This window comes from Carettochelys insculpta, chromosome 12 (assembly GCF_033958435.1).
Source record: "Carettochelys insculpta isolate YL-2023 chromosome 12, ASM3395843v1, whole genome shotgun sequence".
Classification (NCBI taxonomy): Eukaryota; Metazoa; Chordata; order Testudines; family Carettochelyidae; genus Carettochelys; species Carettochelys insculpta.
The window spans coordinates 42,444,920-42,468,894 of record NC_134148.1 but is presented as its reverse complement, the minus strand read 5'-3'; the positions used below and the strand labels follow the sequence as shown (position 1 = coordinate 42,468,894).

Sequence of the window (23,975 nt, the reverse complement as noted above, 5' to 3'; positions counted from 1 at the left end):
AGCGACTGACACTCTGACCAGCAGATAGAAAACCCAAGGGGGGAAATTCCTCAGAAAATGGTAAGCAGTAAACATTTGTGCTCTATTTGAAACCTGCCTTAGCTGTGCTACAGTCAATTTCAGGAATTTTTCTTCCTTTTTTCTGCTCCAGGCAAAATTTCTGTCCCAGGATCAAATTAATGGTATGTACAGTCACTTTTTAATTAGCAGGATCAGTTTAACAAGTTTACCGCTAACAGCATTTCTCATTCAAGGGTCTCATTTTGGGAAGTTTGCTTCGTTGTTGACCATTCTCATAATTCTTGAGGTGAACTGTCTCTGCTAGCTAATATTTTTTGAAAGGAGAACATTACAGTCTGGCAGCCGGTGACGTCCTCTCTGCCGTCGGCTGTTGGGATGCAGTGCCATTTGGACTAGCAAAGGAAAGGGAGCAAGAAAACTAGAACATTGTAGTAAACCTTTGTACATCTTGTTCTTAATCTAGGAGTGTGGGATTTCCAGGGGAAAGAGGTTTAACTCCCTCCCCCCTTTAACATTACATCTCTGGACAAATAATTGGAAGAGGATAGTAAAAGCAATTAACTGGAGATACTGACAAAATTCTGTAAAGCTTTGTACAGAAGTTTGAACTACTCTCATCCAGCACTGTTGGAACCAGACTGGTGCCGGACGAGAGAATTTGCCAGACCCAGAACGTCAGTGTTGACTAGCACATTACCAACATTTCCACTGCTTGCTGGGCCTTTAGAAGACATTTAAGGGTAAATTCCAGCTAAAGAACAGCACAGAACACTGAGAGCCAGGGCTGGTGGCTGGAAATAAACTTTATGGGTCCGCTGGAAGCTTGGCCACACCCATGGTAAGCAGTCATCCAGATACATGAAATCATTCTGGATTATGATGTGGCTGGACGAGAGTGTGTGCTGGATTAGAGAGGTTCAACCTGTGCATGAAGCAAACTCCTAGAAGGATGGGGGGGAGACTGGTCTGGTGAGCAAAGCCCAGGCATGAGTCAGGAGAGCTGAGTTCTAAATTTCCAGTTCTCACATAACCCTTGGCAAGTTACTTACCGCCTCTCAATGTTTCCCTCTAGCAAAATGGCCACAGCTGCCATCTGCCTTCTTAATCGCTTGGGAAGAGGAGCAGGATCCTTGGATGAGAGGCAGAATGGAGACATTGGTTTGATAGTCACTCAGGAGGCTGAAGCAGCCGGGGGGTTGGGGAGGAACCAGAAGGGGACCCAGGTGGTGGGAAAAAGACAGGTCCTGCAAAAGCTGCAGAGTCAGCTCTGAGAAGGGCTGGAAATAGAATCATAGAATCCTAGGGCTGGAAGAGACCTCAGGAGGTCAAGTTCAGCCCCCTGCCCAGAGCAGGGCCAACTAAATCATCCCAGCCAGGACTTCAAAACCTCTAAGGATGGAGATTCCACGACCTCTCTAGGTACCTCTCCTCTTACGCCATGTGCTCCAGCCCTTTAATCATTTTGGTTTCCCTCCAGTAGACCATCTTCAATGCAGCTACATCCTTCCTGTACTGGGGGTCCAGAACTAGACACAATACTCCAGATGTGGCCTCACCAGTGCCAAGCAGAGAGGAATAACAACTTCTCTAGATCTGCTGGAAATGCCCCTCCTAATGCACCCCAATATGCCATGAGCCTTCTTGGCTGCAAGGTCACATTATTGACTCATCCACTGTAAATCTCCAGGTCCTTTTCTGCTGCACTGCTACTCAGCCAGTCGGTCCCCAGCCTATAATCATGCTTGGGATTCTGCCATCCCAAGTACAGGACTCTGCACTTGTCCCTGTTGGACCTCATGAGACTTCCTTTGGCCTTTAATTGAGATAACCCATTCCAGTGCTTTACCACCCTCCAGGTGAAATAGCTCTTCCTGATATCCAACCTAGACCTCGCCCACCACAACCTGAGACCATTGCGCCTTGTTCTGCTATCTGTCCCCACTGAAAACAGCCCCTCTCCATTCTCGCTAGGAAGTTGATGTCTGCTATCAAATTGCCCCTCAACCTTCCCTTCTGCAAACTAACTAACCGCCTGCACCACTTAATTTTTCTTCCTGACATGCCAGGAAATTACTGGGGAGGGAGGCGGGGGTGGGGCACACAACATTTTGGCCTTTGAGCAGAAATCAGTTGATCCAAACCTTTTTACCAGAAACTTCTTTTGAAAGGACAATCAGATATAACTAGGCCAGGCTTCCTACACCCCAGTACCATCTCCTGCCCTGAGGAGCTACGTCTTAGGTAGAGCAGGTAGGGACGTGTCTGAGGGAAGACACCTCTGGGGCAATCACAGAATTCTGCCTGTTCACTCCAGGAAAGAGCCTGTCACAATGAGAACCCTCTCACAAGCAGCTCTGGGGCAGAACAAGCTTGGCTTCTGTGTAGGGTAGCTCCATGCGCTGGACAATATAACAAGTCTAATGCCAATAGCAACAGAGAGGAAGCCGTGCTAGTCTATACACTATCAAAACAAAAAGCAGTCAAGTAGCACTTTAAAGACTAGCAAAATGGTTTATTAGGTGAGCTTTCGTGGGACAGACCCACTTCTTCAGACCAGAGCCAGACCAGAACAGACTCAATAGTTAAGGCACAGAGAACCAAAAACAGTAAGCAAGGAGGACAAATCAGAAAAAGACAATCAAGGTGAGCAAATCAGAGAGTGGAGGGATGGGGGGGAAGGTCAAGAATTAGATTGAGCCAAGTATGCAGACAAGTCTAATGCAAGTACGTGTGAGGACTGAGTCACATGGCAACAGGGCAGCTTACCAGCTCCCATTGCTCTGGGCAGGATCTGCAGCTCAGGTTATTTTTATTAAACTAGGTGTAGCTCAGCCCACAAACGACAGAACACCGTGGAAATAACATACCCCCAAGACAGCAGGTCAGCCAGTGGTGTCTTCTAGGGCTGGCAGAGCTGCTAGATTTCTCAGTGGACTGCCCTGGCTAGGTCTTATCACTTAGGCCAGGCCTACGCTAGACATTAAGGTCAATTGTAGATATGGAATTCCAGCTACGGCAATTGTGTAGCTAGAATAAACTTATCTACAATTGACCTGGCCGCCCTCAGTGAGGGATGTTAATAGAAGAAACTCCCCCATCGACCTTCCTTACTCATCGCGACAACAAGTCCAGGGTCAACTGCTGACCCCAGATGATTCAATTTTGCCTGTCCTCACTGGGCATGTGAAACCGAGCCCTGGAAGATCAGCCTGGTTAGGGTTGATCTTCTGGGTAGTGACAACATACCTGTCCCCGGGCGAGACCCCCCCAGATGCTCAGGAGAGCAGCAAGGAATTCCAGGTGACATTTCCCCTACATCTCCAACATGTGCCCCATCTCGCTATACAGTGACCCAGTTACTAAGGCCATTCACATCCCTCCACGGTGCCCACCACAAGTAAAACCATCCTAGTTGTGCCCTCCCCCTCACCCAGCACGGACACCCTCTCTGCAGGCTGTTGGTGCATTTGTGTCTTGTCCAGCACCAAGTACGTGGGTGGCCTAGTCACTCAGGATGCAGTCCTGGCCCCATGAAGTCAAGGGCAGTTCCCATGCACTCCAAGAGGGTCAGGATTGCACCTCCAGGGACCAGACGGGGCCTGGGCTCACCTGTGGCCTGGGATATGCCCCACCTCCCACCCATGGGATGGGCTAGACCATTGCTGGGGACCTAACTAGCATAGGCCACGGGGAACCTACCTCAGCTCTCCCTTCCCCTGGGAATAAACGGCATCCGTGCCAACGTTCAGGCTCAGGAGGTATGTGGGAAAGAGCAGCCTGGCCGACGGGCCACTGCCAAGTGCACACAGGGTGCGAGTTGAGCCATCCTGACGTGGCACCAGAGTCCTCTCCTCGTCTGCAGTCACAGAGCCCGGGGCCTCTCCTCCCGCCTCCACTGTGCACCAGCCCAGCCACACAGGCGCAAGCACCGTCCTGGCATGAGGCTCAAACCAAGGACGCTCCAGCTCAGAGACAAGGGGGCTACCCACAAACCCCACAGATGCTGTTTATTGCTGCTGTGCATTCAGCTGGCAGGGCAGGGCGGGGGGGTGTTTGCAGGACTCCCCTACCATCCCCTGTTTGAAAGCCTGGGCCCACAGACTAACAGAGCACAACAAAACACTATTCCCCCCACGCAACACATGGTCCTCAGGGCCAGCACAGACGGCTCCCCGCACTGGACCCTCTGCAGACCACTTGGTGGGTGCTGAGGAGATGTAGATGTGGTGGGCCCAGGGGCCCTGAGGTGGGGCAGAGGTCTGGAAGCTGAAAGTGGCTTTTGTCCCCCATTGCTGCAATGGGCTGGCTGAGGAATAGCTGTTACGGAAGCACGATCTGGGTAGGTTTCCATCCTCTCTTCCCACCGCAAACTGCCTCTTCAGGGGAGAACAACTCACTTCTTACAGGCCCCACGCGATTACAACCTGCCCCCTTAAGGGTGGGGGGTGCCTAGGGCAGGGGGCTGGGTGTGGGGGTTAAGGCAAGGTGTGGCGTGCAGGAGTCAGGGCCGAGTTATGGGGCTGTGCGGGGAGCTCGGGGCTGGCAGTGTGGTCACCACACTTGCCCAGCCGTGCTGCTGGATTCCTGGGGTAACAGGGGACCACACAGTCCAGCCACCTGAGCACCGGGGCTGCCACCTGGCTGAGCTGTGGCCGCAGCGCCCAGGCTGCCAGCAGCACCCGGAGCCCTGCCCCCAGTGCCAGCCAGTCTCTTCCTGGAGCACCGCACCAGCTCAGTTTCACCTTCCATCTCTCCTGCCTCCGTGAGGCGCTTTGACTGATTGCTCCTGGGGCATCATCCACACTGCATTGTGACGGAGCCCAGTCGCCGCGGGCTCTGGTGCCTTAGGCGTCCCCGCGCAGCGCGGCTCTGCAGGAATGAGCACGTAATGGTACCAATCTCTTGCACCCGCCAAGCGCTGGGACCAAGCCAGTCAGTTGGGCTTGTGGCTCCATCTTTGCACTCGGTTCAACATCTGTTCTGCTGCCCTCGACCGCCCAGAGACACGTGATCCTCGTGATCCGCAGAGTAACCGGCCTGCAAGAACCAACTCACTCCCGCTTGTCCCCAGGGTCGCAGACTCCCTCACGTCTCACCCTTCTGACGGGCTCTGTTTCCAGGGGAGCACGCTGGTGATTTGAGACAGCCAGGATCCCTAGAGAGACCTCCTTGGGGTGGACTGACTCCTCACGCTGCTTAAGAACCTGCTCACGGCTTGCCCCGGCCCTGCTGCTCTGTCCTCTCCTCCGCCAGCGTTTCTTCTGGCCTTATATTCCTTCTGCTCTATTCCTGTGTCCCCTTCCCATGCCCAGAAGGCAACACTGCTGCCTGGGGGCCAGACGCTCTTCTGAGCTGAGCATCCTGGGAGCAGAGCGGAGAAGCTTGCAGCAGCAGACTAGTATCTGAGCAGTGACACTCTGCTTGCAAGCTTGCTGACCGGGCATGCGGGGGTGGGGGGCAATGGTCCTTGGGGCCCTTTGAATTGCCACAGCAGGGCTGCTGCATGTGGCTGTGAGTGCAAGGAACACTGCAATCAGGGCAGTTCTGATGGCTGAATGCCCTAGAACCCATCCCATCTGCCCTTAATCGCCAGCCCCACCCCATGCATACCCTGCCCCAGGGCCCACGGTGCCTCTCAGCGCCACTCTGCATGACAAACTGGAGAACGGGCCTGAAGCCAGCAAGGGGAACAGTGGTGAAGAGCAACACAAAGTGGGTGTGAGTAGGAAGGAAAATTTGAACGCACAACTATGCAGTGGGAAGAAACTGACTCGAAGGAAGTACTGCCCGGAAGGGTCCGAGGGAGCCATGGATGACAAATTCAACGTCAGTCGACAATGTCCGAAAAGGCCGGAGCATTCTGGGCTGTATTAGCCAGACTCATATCTAAGACGTGACAGAAAAGGGCAGCAAAAACGATTAGGGGGCATGGAACGGCCGCCATGAAGCGTGATTAACAAGCCTGGCGCTTTCCAGCTGGGAAAAGAGATGACTAAGTGGGGATATGATAGAGGTCTATAAAAATGACTAAAGTGCAAGAAAGTGGTTAAAGAAGAGTTATTTCCTCCTTCCCATAGTGCAAGAAATAGGGGTCGCCAAAAGACATTAATAGGCAGCAGGTTTAGAACAATTTAAAAGGAATGCTTCTTCACACAGGGCACTGTCAACCTGTGGAACTCCTTGCCAGAGGATGTTGTGAAGGTTGAGACTGTCACAGGGCTTGAAAGAAGAGCTAGACAGGTTCAGGGAGGACAGATCAATCAATGATTATTAGCCAGTATGGGAAGGGCTGGGGTCCTCGCCTCTGCTTGCCAGAAGCCAGGAATGCACAAGACATGGATCACTTCATGATCCCCTGTTCTGTTCATTCCCTCTGGGGCACCTGGCATTGGCCATTGTTGGAGGACAGGATACTCGCTAAAAGGACCATCGGTCAGATCCAGTATGGCTGTACTTATAATGTCACTGTCCCTTTCTATTCAGCCCTTGGGAGGTCTTCACTGGAGCAGTGTCTCTCATGGGTGCCACACTGTTGGAAAGAGATGGGAAAACTGGGGAGTGTCCCAAGGAGAACAACAAATGGAGAAAGGTTCAGAGAACCTGATCTCTGAGGAAAGATTAAAAACTGGGCCCTGTTGAGGTGCGACAAGTAGCCTGGCGGGGGGGAGGGGCTGAGAACAGCTTGTCAATCTGTGAAGGGCTGTTATAAAGAGGGCAGTGATCCATTGTTCTCCACAGCCTCTGAAGGTGGGGTAAGCAGTGGTGAGTGTAGCCGGCAGCAAGGAAGATTTAGGTGAGGTACTAGGAAAAGCTTTTGACTCTCAGGGCAGCTAAGCACTGGGAGAGGTTTCTCAGTGAGGTTGTGGAATCCTCATCACTGGAGGCTGAACAACCACCTGTCAGGGATAGTCCAGGGTTACGTGACCCTGCCTCAGCACAGGAGACCAGACTTGGTGACTCCTCAAGGTCCCTTCCAGCTGTACATTTCTGCCATGGGAGCTAGCCACACTACCAGCCACCAGAGAAGCTAGCAGGAAAGGCCACCTACCACTTTGACCACGAGTTCAGCAGCTGAATTTAAGGACAAGCGCCAACTGCTCCATCTCTCTATTGACTTCTCCCTTTCGGAGAGGGCGCATATGCATGTACCCCCCCCGACCACACACACACACCCCTCAACACTCAGCATCCAGGTACTCATTTGAGGCTTTAGCTAGGGTTGATGAAATACTGGAAGAACCTCAAACTCTGACCAAGGCAACCAGCCCTTGTGCAGCTTTAAATCATCTAGCTGCTTCTTCCCCCTGGCTAGTAGATTGCAGAGAAACATGACCTTCAGACTAGGGCACTACTGGGTGGCAACAAGTCATTTTTTGCTTTTTAACTAGAATTCAAGGAATGTTTCTCTCTGTATGATAAGAAACAGAAAGGCAAAATAAATGCCAGCGACCTCATCACAGTGATGCGGTGCCTGGGAACCAGCCCAACTCCAGAAGAGGTAGAGAGACATCTTCAAGGGCATAAAATTGGTAAGTAAAACAGAGTTGGACCGTAAGGTTTGGTAGAACAAGACAGATGATACATAGAGCTCTCGATCTGACAATCACCAAGGGAAAGGTAGGTCTAAAATGTGCAATGACGAGAACCACCCCACCCATAATAGAGTTCAGCAAAGGGCAACAAAAATTATGAGAGATATGGAATAGGTGCCGTGGGAAGAAAGATTAAAAAGATTGGGACTTTTCAGTTTAAGAGGAGGAGACTAAGGGGCTACATGATAGATGCCTATAAAATCATGACTGGTGTGGCAAAAGTAAATAAGAACATTTTGTACTTGTTCCCCTAATACAAGAACTGAGGTCACCAAATGAAATTAATCAGTAGCCAGTTTAAAAACAACAGGAAATATTTCTTCACACATCACAGTTAACTTGTGGAACTCCTTGCCAGAGGGTGTTGTAAAGGTCAGGACTTTAACAGGGTTCCAGAAAGAACTAGGTAAAGACACAGAATAGGTCCCTCAGTGGCTATTAGCTAGGATGGGTGGGAATGGTGTCCCTCACCACTGTTTGTCAGAAGCATGGAATAGGTGACAAAGGAAGGATTCCCTTGATGACTTCCTGTTTTGTTCATTCCCTCTGTGGCACCTGGCATTGGCCACAGTCTGGAGACAGGATACTGGACTAGACAGATCTTTGGCCTGACTCAGCGTGGCTGTTCTTATGTTAACTAGCAGAAGAAGTGGAAAGTGGGATTTGCTAAAACTCAATGTTTCTAATGTCAAGGGACTATAGTAATAAAAACGAGCATGGCAGGAATCTAGGTAGATTTGGTTCCAAGATGGGACAGCCCAGGTGATTCAGGATAACCAGAACCTGGTCACAAGAGGAGTTAGATGTAGTGGTGGGGGCGAAGAATGGCCCAGTTAGAAGAACTTGCAGACAAATAGAGCACGGGTATCAAAACAGTGCCATAAGGACATCAAGAGGTATGGAGAAAGGAGAGACGCACCTAAGAAAATTGTGCTGTCACAGCTGTATTGCGCCGCATTCCTCCTGAGGCTGGAGAGTCCGGCCACAGCAGGCTAGGAAGAAGGTAACAAGAAAGGTCATTTTCAGCTCCAGAGGCACAGACTGGGGGTTAAAGAGGAGTTGTGAACTGAGCTGGTCCACACCCACCCATGGAGGGTTAGGGCCTGTCTGCACGTCTGCCCAGGCTACAGAATTATTATAGCTAAAGAGCAGGCTGCTCCCGGGGCAAGCGTCCACACACAGATGAGCTGAAGTTTGGTTCAGGCCCTTTTCATGGGACAAGGTTTTCCCGAGCGGTGCCCCTAGCTGCCATTTGGCTGTTTACACCGGTGGAGGTGGCCGTTCCTCCGTTCATACTGTGCACGAGGAGGCCGTCTGCCCAGAACTCTGGCTGCCCCCAACACTTGTTTCAAACACCCAGCAGAATGAAGAACTAGGCTCTCAATTAACCCTACACAGCCGCAGTCCTTATCACCTACATGCTGGGACCCAAAGGAGTTACTAAGTTAGCTAGGAGCAGGCTCCCAAACCAGTGGAATTCAGGCAAGCCCCCAGTGACATCCCACCTCACAGAGAAAGCAAAGGCCTAGCCTGGCGTGATGCTCTCGGAGGGGAAACAAGGCAATTAGTAAGATCAGTGCCGTGGCAGGTCAAGAGTAGGTCAGTCTGTGGAACAGCACGGCAAGGCAGGGCCTCAGTGACAGCTCGATGCCTGGAACAGGCGCATACAAACAAGGAGAGGCCGCTCGTTTAATGAGGCAGAGTGCTTGGAGGAAAGGGAAGTCCACAGGCTGGAGGAGGCTGGGCTGATGGGACACACACACATGCTGGTAGCTAAACCATATTTGCTCTGTTGTGTCATATTTCCAGGTCGAAAGGCAGAACTGGATTTTTCTACTTTCCTGACCATCATGTACAAGCAAATGCAGCAGGAGAACCCAGAGAAGGAAATTCTGGCGGCCTTGGCGATGACGGACAAGCAGAAGAAGGGTTTCATCACCGCCTCTGAGCTGAGAGCCAAACTCACCCGGCTGGGAGAAAAGCTCTCCGAGGAGGAAGGTACAGCATCCAATGGCAGCATACGTTCAACACCTTTCTAACCTCCCCTTCTCTCTGTCCCCAGCTCCGGAGTCAGAGATGGGCTAACCAACCCCTGGGGGTGGGGCCCATGGGACCTGCCTCTGCCAATGATCCTCAGCCTTGAAGAGCTGAGGCGCACACTTCATTGCATAACAGTGTCACAAGGTCAAGATCCAATCCCAGCACAGCATCCTCCAGATATCACATCACCAGCCTTACATTGTGTTGTCACAATTCTAGGTCATCACACTAGTGCCCACCCCTGGGTTGCTCTTTGTAACTCAGGACAGTACTTTTTTCCTTCTCTTCTGTCTTCTGACCCAACTAGACATTGGTACCTTTCCTACCTGGGGCAGAAAAAAAAGTTACAACAAATTTTTAGGACCACATACCTCTTCATAGCCCACACTGAGGCTTTGGTGTAAAAATCATAGGCAAGGCACTGTCATTTTCCATAAATATTTTGTTCATCTCAAGCTAAAGTTGGGTGGAGTCTAGGAAGAATCACAGATTCGTAGAACTGGAAGGGACCTCAAGAGGTCATCAAGTCCAGTCCTCTGCCCTTCATGGCAGGGCCAAACATCATCCAGATCATCCCTGTTAGATATTTAAGAAGTAGAGAGGCATTGTTCACCTGGCAGCAGGCAGTCAGGACAGATCCATACTCTTGGGTTACACCTGCAGAAGAGAGAAACCTGTGAAAGACATGAATGCTCTGAGGAAGAATGGTATTTTATGGCAGAAAAAACGGTTACATCCACCCAAGGCCCGAGGTGAATTATTCCCCATTTGTACCAGTGTAACTGGAGGCCCAAATGGGCAGCGTTGGGCACTTGGAGTAATCAAAGGGTGTGGGTGAAGAGCCATGCTGAAAAATAAGAGTACATGGACCATTCTTCTGCTGCAGAGGTACCAAACGTCTCCTGCAAATAACTATTCTATTTAAGATAAACTGTGCTTGTCCCCACAGAGATCTTGGGAAAGTGTTGCTAGGCTAACCTAGTGACCCTCCAAGCCGCACCCTACGGGTTCAGGCTGCTCTCAGGGAATTCTGTTTGCTCTGTGGACATTCAGGTCACAAGCAGTGGGGGAACAGGAGAGATTTTTTTTGGCTAACTGCTCATCACCTAATAAATTATTTTGTTAGTCTTCAAAGTGCTACTGGACTGCTTTTTTGTTTTGATAGTATATAGACTAGCACAGCTATCTCTCTGTCACTGCTCTCAAAGGGTGCGTCTGCACAGCAACTTTATTTTGGAATAACAGCCACTATTTTGAAATAATTTTGCGAGTGTCCACACAACGCAACTGCTATTTTCAAATAATTTTGAAACATGAGGGTTATTTCCAAATTGGGAAACCTCATTCCATGAGGACAAGTGTCTATTTCGAAATAGGCTTTTTTTTTTTTCCCCGAAATAGGGGCTGCGTAGACAGGAAATAGCTATTCCAGAAGAGTTACAGACAGGTAGCTGTGTTAGTCTGTATCTTCCCAAAACAAAAAAGCAGTCCTGAAGCACTTCTAACCCTAACAAAATAATTTATGAGGTGTTGAGGTTTCGTGGGGCAGAGCAACTTCTTCAGATCTGAAAATTTCCAGATCTGAAGAAGTGGGTCTGCCGCATGAAAACTCATCACCTCATAAATTATTTTGTTAGGGTTAGAAGTGCTGCAGGACTGCTTTTTTATTCTGGAACAGTTTATTCTGAAACAATTCTGTGTATATACACATAGTATTTTGGATTAGAGGAGCTCTAATTGAAAATAGGCTCTACTGTGTATGGACACACTATTTCAGAGTACGTGTTGTTTATTTTGAGGCTTCTCCACAGTGTAGATGTGTTATTCCAGAATAGTTTATTTTGGAACAACTCCACAATAAACTATTCCAGAATAACTCTGTAGTGTAGACATGCCCCAAAAGAATTTGCTTTTAAAACTTTCTTAATGAAAAATCTGCATCCAGCTGTTATAAGGGCTCTCAGGGGGCATCAAAAAGGATCTAAAGATGGTTTTATGAGGCTGAATAGGCAAAAAAGAGTTTTACAATCCTCTGAAAAATTTTCCACTTCAAATGTCACTTGTCTGTGGCCTGAAGGGTTGTTTTGTTTTGTTTTGTTTTTCGGCGGAGTGTCATCCTGAATTTGAGTCAAATCCAACAAGCAATTTTTTTTGAGATAGAGAAATTTGCCAAGTGCTATCATGTCTATGGCTGTGGAAAGTAAAGGGTTATCACAGCTCTTGGCTTGAAGTGTCATTTCCATCATATAGAGGGTTTGGTTCAATGGCTCTCAGCACCTCCAACCCTCACCAGATATTTCAAATCTTCATGACAAGTACTCAAAAATCAGCTGCACATAGACTGCAGCTCTATCAACGCTCTGTTTCAATTTGCTGTATTACAGTCAAGATGCTGCCTAGCTTTGAAATTAGTCAGTCCCTTTCCTCATCAGGAACATTGAAAAGATCCATCTGAAGCCTGGCAGGTTTGGTAAGGTTTGCTGGAAAGTCTAAGTCAACAGCCTTGGAGAGTGTACCCACAGGCACTTCATCAGTACACAAACTGCCCTTCTTCATGCGAAAATGGCTTTTCAGTTTAATTGGTACAGGGTTTAGCAACTTTCCCTCATTTACCATGATTAGCTGCAGCCGTTTTCTGGGAGCTGTCTTTCACCACTGTTAGCTCACCCCAGTGAGAGAGAGAACATGCTGGAATAGCAGCTCTTGCAACTTTTTGTATCTAATGCAGGTGAGTTAACTGCTCAAGTCATTGTTGAAGCTGAATAACTATTGGAGAAAAAAATCTGAAGTGGTGATTAGCGGCATCCTGTGTAGCAACAGTTATCTATAGTGGGGACATTTCACTTTCATTTGAGCCTAGTGTAGCATGGCCTCTCACACTCCTGGGCCCCAGGCCCCTGTTCTGCCCATAAATTCAGTAGAGACCACTCCAGTTCCAGGCACCTGTGCTTTTAGTTTGTATAGAAATCCCACCACCTTCTATATACAGTCAACCACAGAAACCCCTCCAAGCACCCAGCCACAAGGACGTAGATCCTTCCACGCCCTTGTTCCCCCCCTTCCCTTCTCCTCCCTTTCCTGCAATCCCAGCTGCCCTATATAATGTGTCTGCTCCAGGGCTCATAGCTGCCAACCCTCAGGCCTGGATTTGCTCAGCTGGCTCCTATAAGCCGCTTTGGGCAGGGCTGCCATTACAGAGCTCTGGCCCAGGCTCTCTGGCCAGTTGTCTGTCACAGCAGCAACAAAAAAAAGTTTGTCAGCTAAACGCACCATTGCTTGTAATGAAGCCAGTCTCAGAATAAGACATCCACCTAAGGCCTGGACTTGACACAATGAACTCCACCTTGTTAAGCTGCAATAAATATCTGATGCTGGAACAGCCACAATTTCCAAGGGAGCTGCTCTGTTCAGTAACTACCAGCCTGGGGAGTCATTTGTGGTGCTGCTTTCAGTGGGCGTTTACAAACCTTCATCTCTGCAGTAAAACATGGTTTTGCGTTTTCCAGACAGCTGGGGCAGAAGGCTGGTTTAAACCGTGGCTCGGCTCTGGCGGGTTAGACGTTCATCCCTTTGTAAAGGGAGCCGGTTACCATGAGGATCGTTTCCTGTTTGGCTGTAGAAGAATCCGATCTCTCAATCACACGAAGGAGAGTTCTTTACTTTACCGTAGCAACACTGCCACATGATGGGCTGGCCAGACGGATTCCTGCGAGGGAAGAAGGGACAGCTGGGCTCACGCTGCTCTTTAGGGTCTTGGGCTGGGGGCTGCAGGTGAGGCCTCAACACACAGAGCTGATGGAAAGAATCTCCTCCAAGGCACACGTGCAGCCACGGTGCATCGGCACAGCCACCTGTGGCTGGCTCGAGTTTGTGAGGCTGTTTCTCTGCCGGTGCCCAGGCTCTAGGACACTGGGGGTGAGAAGGACTAATGGGATGCCTACACTGCATCAAAACAGCCCTGCAGCTGAGGACGTCTCTGCTGGGCAGACGCCGCCCCAGGAAGGAAAGCCAGGTGAATGATCCCTCTGTCACAGAGCATGGCTCGTCACCGGCCTTCTTCCCCTGGTGCTGCCTTCCCAGTACTCGTAAGTTCCCTCCAACATTTCCATAACAATCCCCTGGCCACAGTCTGTACCCCTAAGAGCACTTTCTCAGATCCCTCTCCTTGGCCATTCTTTCCTGCCCCTTCAGCAACCTGGGGCTGATTGGATGAGCTAAGGAGCTGATCAGCCAGCTTGAGCGCCCCAGTTCCTCCCATCAGCTTTCCCAAGGGGAAAGAATGAACTTTGGAGTAATCAGAGTGCAGTCCACCTCTTCACCCCCTGCACAAACAGCCTGCAGCATCCCAGGGAGACTGCAAGATTTAACCATCACTTCTCACCTTCAGAATCTAGGAAACTGTTGCCCAAAACAGTATCTGCCACAAAAGCACTAGGCAAACTCAGTGGGGAAGGTGATGCTATTGGACCAGCTGCTGGGGGTAAGAGAAGGAAGCTTTTGGGACACACACAGCTACAACTAGAGTGCATGGAAAGCCTGGAGATTTTTTCAATATTAATTTCAACACCTACTATGAAATATGTTTTGAAGAACCCGAAGCAGGACACAAACGGGCAAGCACCTTGATTCCCCTTCCCTCCTGTCATTCTTAGACTCAGAATCCTAGGGCTGGAAGAGACCTCAGGAACCCATTCAAGACAAGGAAGATGGCCAAGAGTCCAGTGGTGACAATGCAGTATGTCAGGCTGTAGCCCTGTTGGTCCCAGGGTGAGACACCCCGGGCAGGTGGGGTAAGAGCTTTTAGTGGACAAGGTTGTGGGGGTGAGAGAAACATCCAAGCCTACCCAGAGCTTTTCTTTAGCTCACAAGGAGAATTCTGCGTAAGTTCAAAAGCACGTCTCTCCCCAGCGGAAGTTGGTCCAATACATTACTTCACCCAGTGTCCCTTCCTGGGAACGTGTCATTGCAGCTGCATTTCACACATTGTGTCTTCTAGAAACAGGCCAATGGGCCCTTTATTATTTGAAGAAAATACTTGAAATTAGATAGTCCATAAGAGATGGATCAACTGCCCATTTCAATGGCTTCGTTTGGGAGTGGAGGGGGAGCGGTGCCCAATGCAGGACATGGGAAATGGTGCTAGGACTTTTGCACAGCCATGGAGAAAAGCCTCAGCATTGCGACACTGTCTACACCAACTTGGCAACTTACTCTCTAGTGCACAGCTCTTTATAATACAGCTCTGGCAAGGCAGCAATTAGAATTCTAATGCATAATGAAATTTCTCGGTTTCAAACATTAAGGGCCTGTTTATGGAATAAAATGGCACTGGCATTTCTCAGGTGTGAATTTAAACCACCTTTGTTCAACCAGGGCTATCCTCAGCCTCCCAGTTTACGTGGGGCTACGTTTCACTCAGCAGAGAGTAAGTTTCAATTAAACACCAATTAGCCACCAAGATGGAAATAAAAAAAAAAGTGCCTCCACACAAGTCTTTCACCAATGTAAAAGTTGGTTAAAGTTAAACCAGTAAAACTTTCCTTTGTAGGTAAAACCTGTAGGTCAGCACCTCGGTTGGTGCAAGTCAGCTGAACTGCATACAAAAATGTACCTCAGCTGAGGACTGACCCTCTGTGCTTATACCAAAGCAAAACGTAGTCCTTTTTCACCTTAAAGACTGACTATATCAGTTATTAGGGGACGAGTTTCCATGGGACAGACCCACTTCTTCAGATCGGGAAAATCCTGATTACTGAGAGAAAGAGAATTTAAAAGGTAGAATAAAAATAAAAACTGACAAATTAGCTAGATAGAGCAGAAAGCGTGGGAAGAAGGGTGAAGAAAAAAGTTTGTCTCTATTAAGTGAAGCGGCTGCCAGGGGTCACTGCAAATATCAAAGTTGGGAAATTGTCCTTGTAACGAGTCAGGTCATTGATATCTTTGTTGACTCTGAGGTGATAACTATCAAACTTGAAAATAAATGCCAGTTCAGATGTCTTCCCCTTTGCTGTAATCTTGTGTTAAAGTCTGTTTTAAAATTAGTTCTTTGGACACCAACCAGACATTAGGAATCTGAATACACATAAACCTGTAAGTGCACATCAGATTAGCACATCATAGCATCCAATATTTAGTGGTGCGCATTTTAAAACAGACTGTAACAGAGTGGCCCTAAACATCCCACTCAGACACTCACAGAAACTTTTTCTTCATCCTTCCCCCACCACCTCCTGTCCGATCTAGCTGATTCGCCAGGGTTTTTTTTTCCATTTTCATTTTTAATCTTCATTATCATGATTCTCCAGCTCTAGAGAAGTGGCTCTGTCCTTAATAAATAATGTTGTTAGCCGTTAAGGTGCTACAGGACTGGTTTTTTGTTTGGTAAAGATGCAGACTAACATGGCTACCTCTCTGATACTATTCACCTTTGTGCTTGTTTCTTCCAGTCAGCATCTATCCACGTCTCCATTCCAAACTTGAACTCAGTTTTACAAATAGACCAGGCACTAATATTTAAAGTAACTAATTCAATTTACAAAATATTTAACAAAAACTGGATTTTTAATTCATATTTAAACAAAGAAAATTGAAGAAAGTGCCTTAAGTTGAACAGTGTTATATTTTCTTTACAGTGGATGACCTATTAAGAGAAGCTCGTGTCACACCCAATGGGATAGTGAAATATGAAGAATTCATCCACACCCTCACCCGTCCTGTCGCAAACTAGTGTATTTCAGAATAAGGAGACTTTTCCAGCTGACCTTTTCCTGGGTCACTTTTGGGTTTCCTGGAATCACACTGCTCCTCTCTTTAAGGGTCTATGTTTTGCCTTAGTAGATGGAATTATTTATGGCTAAAGAGGTTTTTCCCATGGCAAGGCATGGCTGCCCCTTCCTTGCCCGGTGAGACGGAGCGTTCTGTGTCCAACGCTGGATGTAGCGTTTTAAATAAATGGAATGTCATGTTACTTTGTATATTACTTAGGTTTACAAAACGCACCGATTACCAATTCTAACCTCTTTTGAAAATGCTACCGTACACACGGGCCACTTCTGCAGAGCAAAATCATCTACCTGCCATGATGTCACAGAATGAAAGTAAGCAAGAAAGCAGCTCTTTGGTACCACCCTGTGGACCAGCTGTATCCAACAAGTCCCTGTGCATAAGATATTCAAGGCTGCTGGTCTATGCTGCCCACAAACCTCGGCAAGTTTGGAACGAACTTGCATAGTGCTTGCACCACTGCCTACATACATGCCACCCGCTACTCCACTGTCTTATTGGCTCCACTGTCTTGCTGTCTCTTCTTATGAGGAAGCCCAGCCAACGCACCAATGGGAAAGGGGAGTTCAGGATCCCTGGGGCTGTCTGGATGAGGACCGTGGTCAGGCAGACTAGAGTTCTTCTAGGTATTCACAGCACCACTCGTTAACAGGCTCACGCTCAACTGCAAGAAGTATGAGCTTTGCTATTACTCGGCAAGCACGGTAACGGGGTTGCTGGTGCAGCATGATTTTACTCATCCACTCTTGGGGAGCAGAGGACAGAGGGGGAGCAAGAGCTCCACACTATTAGTCAGGAAGCTACACCAACAGGAAGTCTCCACAAAGATGAAAATTTGTGTCTCCAGAAAGCTGGCCCAATAAAAAGCTATATTCCTTCACCATCTTTCCTTACAGATGCCCACAGAAGCTCATCAGGCGGCAGACTACGGGGACTATGGGCTTTGCATAAGAAATCTTGATCCCTGGCTGCGAGGCTGTGACACACCTGCCCAGAACACACTCCTAAAGACACATTGGCAATGTTTACACAATAGAGTTGTGATGACAGGAAAGCGCAGCCTGGTCAGGGATGTAGCTTGGTGGTGGATCAAAGTCAGAGGAGTGGGCTGGGCTGAATGTCGGACTTCATAAACCCCTTGGACAACAACAGACCTGCTGTGAAGGGGAGGGTGGCACAGACAGAGATCTTCAACTTCAAGTTCAGGCACTAGCTTGTTCTCTCTGCAGGACATTGGTAAGATCACACACTCCCTGCTAGGACACAGCGATTTCTGTCCATCTGTGCTCTACTTTCCCGCCTCCCCCACAGCAACTCTCCAATTCCCATCATCCTCCCATTCCATTTGCTAGATGGCCAGCAATTAAGTCGTTAACGTGGACATCAAGCGATCCAAGATGGCATGGGGGACATGTCACACCTCAGCCTTTGAGTCTGTCTGCAGGCTCAGAAAAACTCAAGCGTATTGAGCTATACTTTCCACGTTTGAGTTCTTTCTTCAGTTATTAAAGCCAGAACCTCTAATTCCACATATTCTACAGACTGAGAGTCTTTCATGCAGGCTATCTAAATACATCAAATGGACTGGATCCATGTTTGACTTGGCTAGGACATTTCAGTTCATGAAAAATTAAAGCCCACAATGCTTAGGCCCTCTACATACCATTTTTACCCAGGGTTTTTTAAATTAGTCCCAGAACACTTGCTTGTGTATCCCCTCTGCCATGCTGCTGAACCGCATTTGTATCCACGCACTTTGGCAGTTCTCTCACAGACTCATCTTGGCAGTCAACATTCAGAAGGCAACGGCAGCGTGATATCAGGGGCCACGCAGAGCTGGGATGAAGGAGGACAGGCCAACCCAATCACACGAACATGGTTATCGGGGCCTGCTCATGGTGCAAAACAGTATGCTGAAGGGGCTGCTGGGTGAAAGCTCAGAGTAAGCCTCCAGCAAAGGCAAGAGACAGAATCAACCAACCATGGTTACTAATCATGACTGCAAGGCAACAGCTCATGCCCAAAAGGCACAGCCCTATGTCTGCACATAGCCACATTAAAGGCAACAGGTATCCACTCACACAGTCAGCTGTGGGCCCAGGACTCGAGCTTTATTTGTATTTTGTGTGCAGACCCAAATCTTGACAGCAAACAGCCACACAAACGTGGTTAAAAGTTGTACCATGTAAAGGCCTGATGGGTGCATCATGCCAAAGTCTTGGAGGTAGCCATTTTTTCCCCTAGTTTAGATATGGGAAACAGAGGCACAAAAGGATTAAGTGACTTGCCCAAAGTCTTTCAGGAGATGGGAATGGACCCACATCTGGCATTTACCCCCATGCCATCCTTTGTGGATTTCCTGTTTCACTTACCTACCCACACTCAAGCTGCAGATTTTGCAGTTCCCATGCAGCAATCAGCCATTATAAGATAACAATGATGGACTCAAATGCTTACCTAACAAAGTGCTTTGGGGTGGTTTTAATCTGTGTGTGTTTTTCAAGCAGCCAAAAGCTGTGTGTTGAGGGCACATTAGCCCTTGCCAGGCATAAATCTGACCGACCTACCCTGTCGCACATCTATATACGGCGTCCACTTAATTTATCATCACCTTTGAACTTTCCACTGTCCAAGAAAAGTACTTCATGGACTTCTAAAAACAAACAAAACCAGAAAAAATCTTAGCAGCAGATTAACATGCAAGTGGCCCTCCAATAACAGAGAGGGGAGAAATTACTGAAAGGAACTCATTCTTGCTTTTCAATATGCATATTATGCCTCTTCTAGCCTATCATTAAGTGCTATAAATATCTGACCAAGACAAGAAAGAACAATCAATAAAGTATGCCTGTACAAACCATATTGCTAAGAGGTTCCCACTCCATGGGGAGCAGCCAGCATTAATTTAGAAAACACAAGATAACTGAATTTTGTTTTATTACATCTAAAGATTTCTACATAAACAGGTAACATTCAATAGGTAAACAATTTTTTTTCCAATGCATGTAATAAATATTTTCACTTGGTACTTTTATACAAACTGACATTGGTCTACTATACATTTTTAAAAGCCATTTTACTGGTTTGGCATGCCATATGGAAACTAAGAGAAAGTTTAAGGCAATGAATCACAGATTTAAATTCATGGAATTAATGGTAACTTGTTAATATTCTGTTTATATACATTTTCCCTTTGTTAATTAAAACAATTAACAGCAGCACTTTCTGGGACCACCAGCTATTCTCCCTTGTTAGAAATCTAAACTCTGTTTAAAAAGAAAAAATGCAAACTTATATTGATAAAACAAAATCCATCCAAATACGTGTTAAAATGTGCTTTAAAACCCTGAAATGTCAATGCAGTGAAGGATTCGCATTTGATACACTTTCCCTGCAGTTCTTACCTTTAAATTAGAAGGCAGCTCCAAGCCAGTTCAATAAAAATCTACAAGCCATCCCAGCCCCAAGAGACTTCTTGAATCCTTGCCATGAAGGGTAAAGAACAGGCCTAGAGTTGCTACAATGCCTATTTTAATGAAAGCACTATGTAATATATTAATGCTCAGTATGTTAGCTTTTAGCATAGTTCAGATTCTATTTTGTTTTTAGAAGAATGCATCCAATAATGCCCACAAAAGTGATTCAAAGCCACTTCAGTCCTGCTATTCAAACAGCTATTTACTCAGATCCGTGTGTACAGACACATACACACATGCAGTAATATACATAATAGACACACACACACGCACGCACACCCCTCCTTCTAGTGGAAGTGGACAATGGAAAAAATTGGTACCCCACAGCCTAAGGGTTATTCAGATTCAGTCATCTACTGTTTGGTTAGCACTAATGCAAACCAACCAAATGCACTATAGTAACTCCTCCATCTTCAAAACATATGCAACTTGTGACTTTTTTTTTTTTTTTTTTTTAAAAACTAAGTTGTAGGGAATTCCTGGAAAATTCAGGCAGACTTCTGCTACAATGATGTTAACTCTTGCCAGATACAAAGTTCCAGCAAGTTTTCAGTTTTACAAACACCAGGGAATGAAACAAATAGCCACAAAACATACAGAATGAGTACCACACAGGAGAACCAAACAGCATTTACTATCCTATGTGAAACAATTACATTAAAACATGAAGCTGAACAGAAAAGCCTGCCTGCTTTTATTTGTCTAGTTTGGAAGATCATTAGCTGACCCTGGCTTTTGGAAGTTAAGCTAAGGATGAAAGATTCTCAGTTCTCTACATTTGCCACATTCAGTTCTCTAAAGTTCCCCAAGTTTTAATCAAATTTGTAATTTGTTTTTTAAAAACAAGTTTTAAAACCAGAATCAGTACAAACACTGACAAAACTCAGATGTAAAACAGCCACGAACCCCCCAGAATTTCATTCTTTAATGTTCACCTTACTACCAGTTTTAGAAGGCGGGGCCAAATCTGCACTAAGTTACACCGGCGTAAATCTAGAGGATTTATGGTACGTATTACAGGGAAGTATCTGTTCTCTAGTCATCAATTGAATAACCCAATGTATCTGCTAGACTAAAATTTACAGAACAGGTTATATTCCTAATGAAGATTCAAATACTTCAGCCTTAGACTGAATTTAAAAATGAAGAATTTACTCTTTTCATTTATTTTTAACTGACATTTAATAAATTATAAAACTGGTGTATGGTGAAATATATATATATATATATAAGATAGGTATGGAATACACATGCATGGGAAAAACTATTCAACTCACTTAACACGCACGCACGCACGCACACACGCAGTGATCTATAAATACATATATACACACACATTTACATATAAACAAACATTTTGTTTTCAAAATTCAAGTCAACTATTCAGTGGCAAAGGGATGCTGTAGAAAACTAAAACCAATTTTGATGTCCCATATTGATGTGAACCTCTTGAGTTCACCATCAATTGAGCTTCCAGTAATGCCTAATTCTACTTGACTTAAAAGTCCTATTTTTAAAATTAAACGCAAGGTTTTAAGAAACAACTTTATATGCAAAAGGTAGCCCTTGTCACTGCTCACACTAGCTGATATCAACTATTTCGGATATAAAAATTCAGATAGGAATCTGCCAATTGTGGTATTCCTTCCTATCCTTCCTGATAGGCTTGCTACCTGCACTTTCAACCAGCTAAAAAAATAATTTTCCACACCAGAGGACATTCTTTTTTCTTGTGAGGACTTTGGAACACAATAGAATCAGCTCCCTCCTGCATTTCCCAACCTCATTTTAAAGAATCTCCTGAAAATCTGCTTTCTGTCTATTTACATGTTTCTCTATTTAATAAGAATCAGACCAAATGACTCATCAGCTGTAAAACACAAAAAAACCACTTTCCTATGTCATGCATGTCTTCCAAAAAAAAAAACAAACCAGGAATTGGAGAGCATGTATGCCTCACACAGTTCAATTTAAGCATATTTAAAAACAGGGAATCACTCAAAATAACTAGGACACCAACAAGAGAAAAATCCAGTTTGCAAACACTAACAGATTTCTACTGGCAGACATTCCAATATAGTTAAGTGAGTGAATATATTTTGGGGAGCGGTGGTGTTTGTTTTGTAATCTTAATGTCTGACATCCAACAGTAACTTAATATTGATGCACGTGAAATCAGACAATGAACCACTACACTGACAGCAGCACGAACCATGCAATAGGTAATAGGAAATCGTATTTCCTTCTCTTTGTTTGACAGATTTGTTTTCAATAGAAATTGAATCTATTGTGGCCAAAGTAGGCATTTACTGACAGAGCCATTTTGGCCCCAATTCAGTAAGCTACTTAAACACACTGCTAACTTTAAAGGGTATTTGTAATTCAATACCTTAAAATTTAACCTGTGCTTAGATGCCACATTGATTGGGACCATAATTATCAAAAGGATTAATACTAGAGTTTGGAAATAAAAATCTAGAATGAAGGCGAGTCAGTGATTGTATATGGGGCTAGAAACTATACAATTTTTCCATGTCCAACGATACTTCAGTTTGTGATCAGAGGGAGTCTGGCCCACAAGAGTAACCAAACACACTAATGAACCTGCAACATTTGACAAAAGAGCCAGAACTCCACAAACCAACTGAACATACAGTCATGTCAAATCAGAAATGACATTTAAAACACACTCCCATAAGCTATGTCCTGCACTACAGAGGGAATGTGGTGGAACAGTACAAGCAGGGTTTATATCGCTTTAAGGATCATAAATCTGTGCTGAAAAGGGATCAAGAGGAATTCAGTTCTACCCTCAATGGTAAATGGAAAAAATCTGCAACATAAAACTTCAGAAATTCTTTTCCTTTTTCATTACCATTACTGTGAAGGAAATAATGCTGGGTGTGTCCAAACTAAAATAAGCAACTCACAGGACAAATGCGTAAGTGTAAAATCTTCAGCATCCAGAAAAATGAACTGAAGTCTCTTTGTTATTGTACTTTTCTTTCTTTTTGTTTTACCAGTCAGGCCATCTTAGGTTTATATACAAAAGTAAAACTGAAAATATAGTTTTGTTCTCTGTACAGGTCTTAATTTTTTCCCTAAAAAAGGAAAAAAATCTTGTCTACGTCTCTAAATAGAGTAAGATAAAACCACACACAATGATCTCTTTTTTTTTTTTTCCTGACAAGTTCATTTAGTCCGAGAATTAGTCCAAAGAAATAATGTCCGGTATGCCAAAGATAGACGCCGTGTCTGTGCTGCTTCTGTTTGCAACTGGGTGGCCATGGTTCTCTCGCAGGCTGTTGGATGAAACAAGACTGCTGTTACTGCCACTGTTGCTACCATTTGTGGCTGGAAGAGTACTGCTTCCTCCCACATTTAACTGATCAAGAAACATCTGGGATGACGTGTATGGGAAAAAACGAGGGTGCAAGAGTTCTGGATCATCTGATGCAGAAACTGCCGCAGCTGCAGCAGCAAGAAGGGAGGTGCTGTAATGCTATGCAGAAAAAAAAAAAATGAAATTACACTTTTGATTCTACAGATTTCCTTCATAGCAGCACAAAGGAAGTAGAAAATGTGTCTATTCTAAGCTTTGTGAATTCTAGAAGTGGATATACATTTGTCTACTCTGAGTTCTCCAAATGTTATTTTGCAAGACAATTAGTGCAAACAAATGGACTGTAGACATTGGTTTCTAAAGACAGAAGGTAACTGTCAACAAAACTAGCACTCCTACTGGATAGCTTGCAATCTCTCACATTTCCAAACTATAATGAGGTACTATTGGGATGGTGCAAAGCAATTGAACTTCCCTTTCTTCCCCGCTCCCTCCCCTCTGCCCAAAAAAATCTATTGGCAAGAAACTATTCATACTTCAACAGAACCTTCTGGACAGAAATAAGAGAGACAACCCACCCACTACATAACATGAGACTGGTATACTTGTTCTTACAGGAGGTAGACCTCTCTTGCTGCACTCAACAAAAAGATCTGGGAATAATATGCTTAAAAGCAGCAGGTTGCTATGACAGTTCACAGAAGTACTGTTGTTTTTTTT

General features: G+C 46.0%; 2 protein-coding genes across 3 annotated transcripts in view; one reads left to right on the top strand and one right to left on the bottom strand.

Moving 5' to 3' along the window:
- CALML4 (calmodulin like 4) lies at positions 1-16,620 on the top strand. The gene is made up of 5 exons (XM_075006802.1): positions 1-60; positions 152-182; positions 7,410-7,550; positions 9,423-9,611; positions 16,286-16,620. Exons 1-5 carry the CDS (start codon positions 58-60, stop codon positions 16,378-16,380), a joined length of 459 nt encoding a protein of 152 aa, XP_074862903.1. The 5' UTR covers positions 1-57; the 3' UTR covers positions 16,381-16,620.
- Positions 16,621-19,362: 2,742 nt separating this feature from the next.
- The window catches only part of PIAS1 (protein inhibitor of activated STAT 1), a 92,628-nt gene continuing 88,015 nt past the window's right edge, over positions 19,363-23,975 (bottom strand). For both annotated transcript variants that reach the window (XM_075006753.1, XM_075006754.1), the window contains one exon: positions 19,363-23,414. In XM_075006753.1, coding sequence (XP_074862854.1) covers positions 23,121-23,414 — 294 coding nt within the window. In that variant the 3' untranslated portion in view covers positions 19,363-23,120. The remainder of the gene's footprint in view (positions 23,415-23,975) is intronic.

What these genes read in the sequence shown, in the direction of transcription:
- CALML4 (XM_075006802.1), top strand. An exon ending in TCTTCAAGGGCATAAAATTG is followed by an intron (nt 7,551 to 9,422) that starts GTAAGTAAAACA and finishes TCATATTTCCAG; the next exon opens with GTCGAAAGGCAGAACTGGAT. An exon ending in AAAGCTCTCCGAGGAGGAAG is followed by an intron (nt 9,612 to 16,285) that starts GTACAGCATCCA and finishes TTTTCTTTACAG; the next exon opens with TGGATGACCTATTAAGAGAA.